Source organism: Bombyx mandarina, chromosome 23 (genome assembly GCF_030267445.1).
Source record: "Bombyx mandarina strain Sakado chromosome 23, ASM3026744v2".
NCBI lineage: Eukaryota > Metazoa > Arthropoda > Insecta > Lepidoptera > Bombycidae > Bombyx > Bombyx mandarina.
The window spans coordinates 8043546-8056722 of record NC_143229.1 but is presented as its reverse complement, the minus strand read 5'-3'; the positions used below and the strand labels follow the sequence as shown (position 1 = coordinate 8056722).

Below are 13177 nucleotides of genomic sequence, written 5' to 3'. Positions count from 1 at the left end.
TTGCTGATGATTCTCGGTTATAAGGTAACATTTTGTTAAGAAGAGATTATAATTATCTAGAAATCTTTGGAAAAATATTTTTGAGGTAAAACAGTGGAATATGAAAAAGGCGACAAAAAAATGTTACTTTTTAGAATTTTGTCAAACGTTATCAAGACCTACTTATGTTTGAAGTCTCAATTTAATTAGTAAGTACAACGGTTGTCCCGATAAGGTAAATTATTTAAAATGGTGTAATAATATGTACATATATTAAATAACGTCACTGAAGCATAAGAATACCCCTAGTTTTCCATAAATATCTCCACATTAACAATTCGTTATTCGTGTGAACCCACGTTCCGATATTTAAATATATTACTTAATCTGAATGTGGAATTTTACTTCAACATTGATTTATTTATAATTGAACTAGTTTTTCGTTTCAACAATGGGTAATAATAAAATAAAATTAAATTAAATAAAAAAACGATCCCCATTTAAGCTACATGCAACTCTTCATTGAGCACATTGTATAAATGTTGGAATAAAATGAATGAACTCTAAAATAGATCCGAGGGGAGCAGGCTGGCAACTAGCAGCTTCCTTCCTGCGTCCATCCGGCGTCGAGTCTCACGCGACCCTTGCTTGACATGGCACTGCACCCATTCTCCATGGTGGATGACCACCACTCACACACCACTTTTAATTTTGCTTGCTTATTTTTTTTTTATATTAAATAATAATGTTTAATGCGATTGCATGCAGCAGAGCTACGAATGTTGCGATGGATGTGTGGAGTAACGAGAATGGATAGAATACGGAATGAATATGTTAGAGGAAGTCTGAAAGTGGCACATGTGACAGAGAAGCTGAGAAGTGCGCATTTGAGATGGTATGGACATGTGATGAAACGAAATGAAAATGAGATTGGTAAGAGAATGTTAACTATGAATGTGGAAGGATATAGGGGAAGAGGTAGACCTAAGAAGAAATGGATGGATTGCGTGAAAGACCATATGGGTAAGAAGGGAGTGAGCGAACAAATGGTATATGATAGAAGAGTATAGAAAAAACATATTGCGCCGACCCCAGGTGACTGGGAGAAGGGCAGGATAATGATGATGAATAATGTTTGATAATAAAATTTCGTCACACCACACGATATTTAATTAAATTGAGATGCTATCGGCAAAGCTAAGAACCATATATCGAACTTAGTCTATCGTTCAAAAAAGTGTCTTAAGTAATTACAATGAACGAGATTGTGCATGAAGCTTCCAATAACAATAGTACTTTTGCTCAAAACGGACTCTTGCTTTCAGATTTTTGATTATTTCAGATGGTGAGACAACGATCTACATATTTGGTTAATCATAGGGAGTGGGTAAAAAAGTGATTGTTTAGTAGACGGAAAGAAAACTCTGCAAAGGAAAAATTGAAAGCGGAAATAGACTGCACGAATATTCTGAATGTTTTCAACTGAAATCGTTTAAATGATAACGATGTGATAGGTAATCAAATAAAGGAAGATCTTAACGAAGTATGTGTATACGATACACGTGCACTCGTAAACATTAGCACCCAAATAGCTTAAGGAAGGCATGCATCTCGTTTACCGTAACCATGCAATGCCATTACACCTTAATAGTGATGAGAGATAGCAACCAATACTTGGAAGTATGCAATCGTTTAATAAACAAACTCATTACAATTTCAACTTGCATCAAAAACAAATGTACCTATAGTATATTTAAAGAGGTACGTGTTCTGGAATGCCTACCATTTAGATATTGCTAATGGTCAATAACATTTTATCATAATTATTATTTGACCCTTAACGGTATGGTCATTCAAGCAAACAATGATTATTGTTTGTATTAGCGAAGCAACAGAGTCATGTAAAGTTGCTTCAAATGGAAACAAGTCAATTGACTTCATTGCCGGCGCAACGACGTGCGAGGGGTGAGCGCGCCCCGTCACTCCACTTGAACTTTTTGCGCAGGGGCGTAAATTGGTACTGACTGATAATTTTGACATAAAACAGTAGGAACCGTCAGAGTTTGGCGGGAACATTCCGTTTTATGTCAGTTTTTGTGTATTCAAGTGACGGATAACACAAATTGTTAGTAGATAGACGAAACAGAGAATGCCTCTGATGGATGTTTGTGGGAAAGTTAGTAAAATGAACTTAATATTAATTTTAAAGTCTGCTTGTTTATTTCAAAGTGTATATTTTTTTTAAAGTAAAATCAGTCAAAACTTGGACAAATCATATAAATGTAATCTTAATATGTTTGTTATCAAGTGTTATGGACACAGTATTTATTAAATACCATATATCTCGGGTCATAACTTCGAGTATTCTTATTTAGTTATCTGCTGTAGTTATAACCTTACTGTAAATTGTTTACGCATCTCAATTCGTAACAAGAAAGCAATCCATAAGCACATCTTGAACGATATAATAAAATGTTGTAGCTTTAATTCAAAACCTGGACGAAAAAAATCCTTCTTAATATTGGAATAATAATAGGGTTCTAACTACTGTTTTAAACTTATTAACACTCCGTTGAAAAGCATTCTTTTTTCTCTTTTGGACAATTTCAGTATTAATTCTCCTAATTTTTGCGCTATTAAGCTTTGTATATGGTGTTTTTTATATGATATGGTTGATGATATTATATTATTCTTTCAATCTGATACAGATTGGTTTTCTACGTTAGCTTTCAATTGAAATATCTACCATATTCTGATCGAATTTACACATTCTTCCTCCTCTTTTTACCAATACAATGCATGTGTACCTATGTGATATGAGATTCCGTTTTAGATTATTTTTACACCATTTATTTAACGATCGATAATATGACGTTTTTCGTTTTCATAATAGTATTTTCGTCAGTATAAAAATTTACAGTCGTCCGTGATTACGAAAACTGTTAGGTATTCGAAACGTCAAAATGTTATAATGAGAATCAAAACGCGAGATTAAAGTAGTTTCAATTATGTTTTTGACTCGCAAAAATCGAAGGAAATATGATACTATGTAATTATGTATATCATGTTTTTACTGAAAATTTTACGAAACGTCGTAAATGATACATATAATGAGAATCAAAACGCGAGATTAAAGTAGTTTTAATTATGTTTTTGACTCGCAAAAATCGAAGGAAATATGATACTATGTAATTATGTATATCATGTTTTTACTGAAAATTTTACGAAACGTCGTAAATGATACATATAATGAGAATCAAAACGCGAGATTAAATGTTTTTGACTCGCAAAAATCGAAGGAAATATGATACTATGTAATTATGTATATCATGTTTTTACTCAAAATTTTACAAAACGTCGTAAATGATACATATAATGAGAATCAAAACGCGAGATTAAAGTAATTTTAATTATGTTTTTGACTCGCAAAAATCGAAGGACGTATGATACTATGTAATTATGTATATAATGTTTTTACTGAAAATTTTAGGAAACGTCGTAAATGATACATATAATGAGAATCAAAACGCGAGATTAAAGTAGTTTTAATTATGTTTTTGACTCGCAAAAATCGAAGTAAACCTATATATCTATAATTTTTTTACTCAAAATTTAAATATAAGCGATAATCGTACTTCATTCACGTAGTGTGAAGTTCTCGGCGAGAGCTTACTAATGAAATTATCCTATGATTGTGTAATATGAAAAGATAACCGTGTAGGTATTTATTTAAATTACGAAGATGGATGTACGAGCTCACAATCCACCTTGCGTCAATTGGTAACCAGGGCTCATAGACATGTTATAGAATGCTGGTACCCAACCTGCAACATGAGGTCGAAATCTCTGTATAATTTAACGTCTATGCCCATTCTTCTAAGTTATACCAAATTCAAATTTTGTGAACCCCCAATATAAAATAAATTGAGGGCGATCGTTTATTGGCGTTAATTAGAAAATCATTAGTAACATGTGCCGTATTCCTAGTTACTCCTTCGTCATTCAAGGAAATTATCCTTCAGAATACAGTCCTTCACATTAATGAAAAGCATGGACGTCTTTCGGGTAACTGGACACGTTACACGAGCTAGCTGCTTCGTTTGTTAGTTGACCATTTTATTTTCCCTATAAATATTTAAAACGATACAACTTACCTGTTGAACGTTGCACTCAGGTCCACAGCTCACGTCGAAGTGCCCCTCCCCAGTTCGATTCTGCAAAAAATTCTTTTCTTGAAATCAAAGATCTAATTTTACTGTTTATTTTATTATTAGAGCAACGATTGGTAAACTGGTACGCGGTCCACGTGTTTTAACTTCATGATTTGTTTTCCGAGTTTAAGGATTCAGCTAAGGTAATAAAAATAGAAACAGTTTTTTTTATCGGTTTGCTTAGGTTCTGATACGGTGTATTGTTCAAAAGTCCGTACGGTTATGTATAATCATCATCCTGCCTCTTTCGTTGATATGGTAAAAAAAAGCAAATTTGACATTTTTGGAGTTTACTCCTTTAGAATCGATTTACATATATAGGCCCGGGGTATGAAAATTATGGGGACCAAAATCGTACTAGCATGTCACACGAAATGCGTTATGCGCATGTCACACGAAATGCGCGCCGGGCTGCTGCGCCGGCAGTCCGCCACAAAGCCTCGTACTGATCGCGCGTTTCTCTCATTATTGTATTTTCATATATTTGTTAGTCGTTTGTTTTGTGTCTCGTTAATTTGTTAATAATCTGTAGTGTATCGTGTTGTCGTAATATAGAACTATTTCTCGTATTGTTTCGTTTAATTTTTTATATCCAGTAAACTCCAGTCGTGCGTCGGAGCGGACACACACACTTTTTATTTTTATTTATTTATTACACTTTATGTAAAATTTACATTGGCGGCTTAATGCCTAAGGCATTCTCTACCAGTCAACCAAAGGTAGTGCAGAGTAAATGGTGGTAGGTGCAATGAAATTTTCAATGCCTTATTATTATTACTGTTCTTAGTAGCTTAATAACTTAGATATAGTTTTGGAATAATGTTGGAACGAGCAGGTTTTTTCGGATTTCGTTAGTCGTAGACATAATTAAAATTACTTTACGGTTTCATTTCGCGTTTTGAATGCTAACTAGCTACCTTTTTTTATTTTGAATACAGAAAAATCTCTTCGCGGGGTATAGGTTCCGGAAATATGCCGCTAATAAAGAAACCGTAAATATGGAAAAGCGCGATTACAACGGATATACAGTTGGATAGGTACCTACATATTGGAATTCTTTTTATTAATTTGTCCGTACCGATTAGATCCGCGAATAAAGGAATTTTAGCCGCGAATATAGAGAATGGATCGATTTTTTTAATCCACCAATGGTGGAAAGGCGAATGAATGAAGCGCGAATATGGAGCTTTACTGTAACAATATTTATAAGAATTGACGGTAGTCATCACAATATTCAAATGTCGACACTGACATCTTAGTCGTCGCTTTCTACATGAACCATAAAGTCTTTTTTTTTGGTACAATTTTTCCTTGTTAGGAAAGGCAAGGGGATCTAAGCCCATACAGCCTTGTCTGCTCTATATATTCTCTGAAATAATTTTTCAAAAAAGCCGAAGCCAGGTCTTATATGATATATATGAATATATCCTGAAATAAAAATGTCATTAAGGCCGAAGCCGAACCATAAAGTATTCGAAACTTCATAAATAATATATTGACAGTGAATAAACGTGAGATTAAGCCGTGAAAGTAATTTTAATTATTGGAACGGTTACTTTATAATAGGGACAGGTTCGGGAGGATGCGTCCACCGGAGTCACAGTTGTTGTGATAGCTTCCGTTGAACGCGCGTGCGCACCCGACCGTGGCAATCGACTCGCTCTGACTACTCCCATAAATAAAAATCTCGTTCGAACTACCTGTTTAATCCATTAACGTATATTGATTTGTCCTTCGAAACTAAAAAGGTCCTTGAAACATATTACGTATGTGTTCTAGGTTCAAAAATACTAAAAGATTATGGATAGTCTTAATCGTACATTGCCATTTGTATTTTATAACTAGCATTTGCCCGCGACCTCGTCCGCGTGGAATAGTTCACAAATAATGCTTTACTTTCGAACAAATTTGGTTAGCATAAAAAACGTTATAGTGAGCCAACCTTAACATATAGACATATGCTGTCGCAGACTTTTTTTAGATCTTATAAAGAGGAACAGTTTTGTCATACATTATTTTAGCGAAACTTTAACCGTTTCTGCAGAGCACGCAGCGGTGGCTCTCAAAAGGGAAAAAACCCTGATTTTGAAACATTCTTTTTTGGTGCTCCGCTTGTATTGGTCTTAGTGTGATGTTATATAGCCTATAGCCTTCCTCAATAAATGGGCTATATAATACTGAAAGATTTTTTTAAATCGGTCCAGTAGTTTTTGAGATTAGCCCGTTCAAACAAACAAACTCTTCAGCTTTATACTATTAGTAGATAGATAGATTTTCGGACTGCAACAAAGTAACGCTCCGGCTGAAACTATCGCTAAATCTGAAAAATAGCGATCATAACCAAACCGGGACATAGCCTAGCCGCTGCCCATTGCAGAAGACTCTCCTCAAACCTCAAACTTCAAACTTAAGGATTTAGAGCTGTGAAACTATGACAAGACATAAACAATGCAAAATAATCTCTGGTGCTAGAATCGATTGAGAGCAAACGCGGTCTTAATTGCTTAAGTGTTTATGCATTCTTATGCGAACACACTCTTGCACGGTTAGACAGACAGCTGCATTCACGTTATTATGTATATGGGCTCCAAACATCGCTTAGCATCACATCGACCGGGTAAGCCCATCTAAGCCAGTTAAAAATTAAATAAACATGTCTTTCAGTCAAGCAAGTGTTCATTTTGTACTCATTAAACATATTTAAAAATAGCTATTACTAAGAAGAAAGCCTAGTTAAACTCTTTGGTATATTTTGTTTATGGTTAGTTAGCATTGTATGAAAATATTTGTGTCACAAGAATTTTAGTCGGTGCATTATGTAATTTTAACGACCATAAATTAAGAGACTACAATTTTGTAGAAAAAATATATTGACTGTAACAGATATACCTACGCGACAGATAAACGAAAATAAGTACTTTTGTAATACTACGGATAGGTACTAATGAGAGTGCACGTAAGCACATGGCACGTAAGCATACGATTAGTCTTAAACATGATCTAAATCAATTACTGAACTGGCCTTATAATGTAGAATAAGGGGCGCACTTCCTTTAACATATTTAAAATATGTGATTACTAAATATAGTATGCAAAACTCAAAAGAAACTTTTAGGAGTCCGGACGGGAGTCGAACTTTTATGATGGTGGATGGATGAGGTTTGATTTAATATGCACAAAAAAGATCGAGCTGCTTGATGCCGATATGGCAAGTAAAATGATGTAACCATCACGTCACTTTTTCAATTAAATTGATCTAAATTTCGGTCACACTTAACAACCAAAATTTACCGAATTTAATTAAAAGATCCATATATTCGCTGTTTACTTGCTGCGATAGGCAAATGATGACCCAGGCGAAGTGGTAAAGTAAAACCGCCGTCGCCCAAAACATGTCTTGTCGAATTCCCCTGGATCCACTCTCGGTGCTTTTAGGCTCTTCAGGCACGCAAAAGTACGACGTAGAGTTTGACGTGCGAATTAGATCATAGACATAACTCACTGAGTTTCGCGGCCGTTCTTCTCAGTGGGTCGCGATTCCGATCCTGTAGTAGATACAGCGAAGCACTGCTCTTGCTAGGGCTGGTGTTACGATTAGGTAGGGGAAAAAGCAGATGATTGGCAGCCATCAGAAACTACTGAGCTTCAAGTCTCGTTTACGTTTAGATACGCGATGTGCTTTTATTTAGTCCGGTACAGAGTTCAATTCAAACCAAATTTTAAAAATTACTGAAAATTTCACTGAGACTTGCAGATTCTATTTCGACGGTAGATAAGCAACGAATGATCATCTGTTGCTTAGTGGTAAATGTCACAAAGACATTAGTAATACTTTGGGCATAAACAAACTACTGTCTTCCGGAGGTACTTCAGTGGTGTGTTATATTGCATACGTTACTTATATTGCTTATAAAAATAAATCCAAATTTAAAGCGAATATGAAATCGCAGGCTCACGCTCGCATATTATATATGTGTTTGGAGTAGGCGTGAGACCGGATCCAGACTGGTCACTTTGTAGGCTTCAGCGTCGACATACGATACGTGCGGTTTTGTTTTTTGGGATTTTTCTATGAAATGATACGTATTAATCTACAAAATATGTTCGTAAAATAACCCTTGGTAGATAGTTTCGACAAGAGTTATAAGCCACTTGATTGTGCCCCTGACATTGGTGGATGGACATCCATGAATGAAAATGACCACTCTCCATGAGCTGAATTGTATGTTTGTCTACCTAAAAGCGAATAAAAGGTATTATAATCATAACGATAACATAAAAAGCGGGTTTGTAAAATTGTTTAATGTTTGCAATGAACGCAATGTAACACGATTAAAAATCAGATGACGCTTGGGGTCAACGGTCTAGCGCAACGCGGTGGTGATACTGCTATACCCGCTTTGTACCTATTATCGTGGATTAGCAAAAATACATTGTTCTTAAGGTTATTTTTATAAGATACTAGCTGACCCGGCACACTTCGTAGTGCCTCAATCGATAAATAAGAGACCTAAACTTTTGTATAAAATAAACTTAAAACAGATAAAAGGAATCCGTCCGACGGGGGACACATCAAAGGAAAAACAAAATTATTATTTTTATTTAATTCCGAGCATTTTCATATTTATCTACCTTTTAAACCTTCTCTGGACTTCCACAAATAATTCAAGACCAAAATTAGCCAAATCGGTCCAGCCGTTCTCGAGTTTTAGCGAGACTAACGAACAGCAATTAATTTTTATATATACCTATAATATATAGATAGATATAGCATTTCAGGCTTTGGCTTCACACTCTAAGTAAAAAATTAAATAATTATTTGTTTTATGGTGTTTTGAATATTGAATGAATATATAAGAAATGTACTCAAATGCTTATTCACATTTTTACTTTATACCAATACCTACTCTGAAATTACGTTAGTCGCATAGCAAAGCATACATTGCACGTGGTAGGTTTTCACTTAATGTCGTGGATGGCTCATCTTGAATAATAATAGGGCAGGTAATTTACTTGCTAAGACAAATTTTGACTGCAACACGTGTGAATGAAATTATGTCATTTGTTACTTACATTAAATAATAAAGAATTCAGCGCATGATTAAAAGTCTTGTTAATCCAAATCATTGAGATCCATAGCGCTGTTTAGAAACTCCGATCTATATTTAGCATGTTTGCGTTGATTACAGTGGGTCGCTAATTGCCGACAATTAATTGTATGAGCGTCGAACCTGCAGATCGCCGCAGATACATTCACTCTAGCAAAACCCTCAATGTCAGTGAATACGCAACGTTTTATCAATGAACATTTACGATACGAGGTACATATTTTATTTACGCTTTTATTGTTTTACTGTTTAAAATCTATATTATATTATTATTATGTATATAAAAATGAATTGCTGTTCGTTAGTCTCGCTAAAACTCGAAAACGGCTGGACCGATTTGGCTAATTTTGGTCTTGAATTATCTATGGAAGTCCAGAGAAGCTTTAAAAGGTAGATAAATATTAAAATGCTCCGAATTAAATAAAAATAACAATTTTGTTTTTCCTTTGATGTGTCCCCCTTCGGACGGATTCCTTTTGTCTGTTTTAAATTTATTTTATACAAAAGCTTAGATCTTTTATTTATCGATTGAGGCACTACGAAGTCGGCCGGGTCAGCTAGTTAAAGTATATATTTTATAACAGAATAAAAAAATATTAAAATGTATTTGTTTGAAAATATATATCAAAATCAGTCGCACAGGAGTGATTCCGTTTAGACCGTGTTTTCTTGTCCGCCGATCGATCAAAATAACGGTTGCAATTTAAAATCGTACTTTTAATCAAACCTTTCCTTAAGTTTTATGCCGAACTTGTGAAGCCCGGTCGATCAATCTCTTGAGACTACCCGTGCGCCACTTACTTCAATAGTAGTATGACAGAAACATCCCCTGAAGTGCCAACAACAACTGTACTAAGTTTTATCTAATTGGATGAATGATTTACTCGTAGGAACGCAAAGAGATTAAACGCGTACTCGGACATAAAAAAAAATATTTTAATTATTCAGACAACATTAGGGATACCGGGTTCTGCTGTTACATTTCCTACGTTACAACGTGGGACTAAAAATTTCAAAAGCAACACAATAAAACATTCATCAAGTCTGAACTTGAAGATAGTTGAAGGGCTGATTCTTGATTGGAAGTTTCTAAATTAAACTGGGCAATTTCTGAACTCAGCTGATCTTGAGTAAAATTCACTTAACAACTTTGATTAAAAATTGTATTATTTTTTATCAGTATTGAAAAAAACATTGTTTTATCAAGTATACGGTGTATTTTGCAAATACACTTTTACAAATTTGATTGATATAACGTATTCGAGTGCAACGTCTGTGGACCAACGCGACCCGATGGAATTATAAGGATTTAATTATTTTATTTGTTAAATAAATACGGAATGCTTCGACGTCGTCGTGGCCTAAAGGATAAGACGTAAGATGTATTCGTATCTAACGATGCAACAGTGTTAGAATCTCGCAGGTGGATACCAATTTTTCTAATGAAATCGTACTTAACAAAATATGTTCACGATTGATTTCGATGGTGAAGGAATAACATTGTGTAATAAAAATCAAACCCGCAAAATTATAATTTGTGTAATAAACTAGTGGACCTTTTGTGAGTCCGCACGGGTAGGTACCACCACCCCGCCTATTTCTGCCGTGAAGCAGTAATGTCTTTCGATTTGAAGGGTGGGGTAGCCGTTGTAACTATTCTGATACCTAGAACTTATATCTCAAGGTGGGTGGCGCATTTACGTTGTAGATGTCTATGGGCTCCAGTAACTACTTAATACCAGGTGGGCTGTTAGCTCGTCCACCCATCTAAGGAATAAAAAAAAACTGCCGAAGATGAACGAGAAGAGATCAACCATAATCTTTATTACATTGTATTTGTGTTATTGTTACCAGTAACATAACGAACATCCAATAGGCGATGTATTCAAAACCAAAGTGGCTGTTCTGTCCTTGAAACTCAAGCATAATAACCGTAAAATGATGGCTGAAAACTTAGCTGAAATAACTTTAATATATCTCTCATTTACTCTACTTTTGTAGTTGCGTCTGCTTAATAGTTAAGATAATGAAAAAAAAATGTCGCATACTCTTCGAAATCGTCTTCCATGGAATTTCCAAATAAATTTGTTATGTTAAGTTTTCAGGATTAAGGCTGTTTATTTTCTTTAATATCATTAAGACAACAAATATATTTAAAGATATATGTATAAAGTGTTTCTATAGTTTAAACGCATTTAAGAAAAAGAAAAAATGACACACAATTTAAACATCATTTTTAAATTTAATTTTCATCATTATTCATCATTCTTCGTTTACTTCCCCGTGTATTTATTTAGTAGAACAAATAGTTCATTAAATATTATAATTATTTAGATTCATTATTACAGAGTACGTAATATTTGGCTACTTCTGATCTAATAACGGTTTATAAGGTTTAAATTAATAAATTCAAATGTCAGAATATTTTCGTCAACACAATATTGACAAAAAAACAACTACAATATTCTAAAACCGAAATAATAATTTCATACGTATATCATGCTTGACATATAGAGCAAAGAAAATCTATATATTAATACGTGAAGCAAAAACTTTGTATCCCTTTTTACGAAAATTGCGCAGACGGAGGAATATGAAATTTCCCACACTTATAGAGAACATAGAGAAGAAGTGCATGATGCTAATATTTAAAAAAAAATATGCATTGAAAATACATTAAATCAATAAAAAAAACATTACACACACTACCATATATTGGCCACAACGCATACATATAAATATACTCTTTGTGTGTTGTCAATTGTGAAACTTTTGTTATTTTTTAAAGTCTGTGGTCAAATTGAGAATTTATTAATATTGTTTGTCTTTAATATTATTTATTTATAGTGTAGTTTTGGCGAAATCTGTATTATTATAGAAATATAATAGTACTTGACAATAGAACCATAATAATGTTTAAACTTTTAATTTCAATTAATTATAGTCGAATTTCGACTACTGCGAGGACCACTAGTACTATTAAATGTACATTTAATACAACCACAAGGTCAACGTAAAATGTATTGTCTAACAAGCTTTATCATGTTACCTTATTGTTCACGAAATAATATATTATGTTACAGTGAAATCCACGAAATAATACGTTCGTGTAAATACAAAATTTGAAGGCAAACCTGAAACGGGCATTTCTCATTGCATCGAGCCACAGCTTCCGCTCCAAATTTCTGTGTGTAATCGCAGCCAATTGTACGAGCGGACAAAGCCAATCCGAGCACGGACAACACTAGCCATTTGTGCCAATTCAACGGCCTGTTCATTGTGCTCGCTGGCCAATGCCAACGTCGTCGACTCTTGTCTTCTTGACCATCACAACACATTTTTGTTGATCACAACAAAATACATGTCAGAAAAAAAAAGAATTTAAAATCATTTATATTATCTGTAGATTCAGAAAAATATGGCGTTTCTAACGAGGATTTTATTTAAAACGAAAACGCGCGTACCGGCATAACGTTTGTTTAAAAAGCGCGCGCGTAGTAGCCTATTCGTGTGCGCATACGCAGTGGAAGTTACTTGTGTACTGACTAGTGACTACTGTATGAGTTTTCGTTGAGGAGGAATCGTGTACACGCCTCGAGTACGCTACGATTGGGCGCTACGACTCTGCGATTTTGTTTATGCTCTTATTCCTCAGTCCCTGTCCATGAACATGTTGATGCGTATTATGTCATAATAGTATGTAGGTCCCGCTTGTTAAGATATAATTTGCAAGAGCACAGCGCATCTCTTCATGACTATTGAATGAAAACAAAATTACTATAAAAGTGGAAACGATAGAGACGACTTCTTTTTGTTTGTTTTATAAATTACTAGCGACCCGCCCTCACTTCGCTTCGGAAACTGTAATTTATTATTGAT

General features: G+C 34.5%; 1 protein-coding gene across 2 annotated transcripts in view; it reads right to left on the bottom strand.

Moving 5' to 3' along the window:
• sev (receptor protein-tyrosine kinase sevenless) overlaps positions 1 to 12858 on the bottom strand; it is a 47488-nt gene extending 34630 nt beyond the window's left edge. For both annotated transcript variants that reach the window (XM_089737522.1, XM_089737523.1), the window contains exons 1-2: positions 12433 to 12858; positions 4134 to 4193 (exon numbers count right to left, since the gene is read on the bottom strand). In XM_089737522.1, the coding sequence (XP_089593648.1) occupies positions 4134 to 4193; positions 12433 to 12636 (264 nt within the window). In that variant the 5' untranslated portion in view covers positions 12637 to 12858. The remainder of the gene's footprint in view (positions 1 to 4133; positions 4194 to 12432) is intronic.
• Between the last annotated feature and the right edge of the window lie 319 nt (positions 12859 to 13177).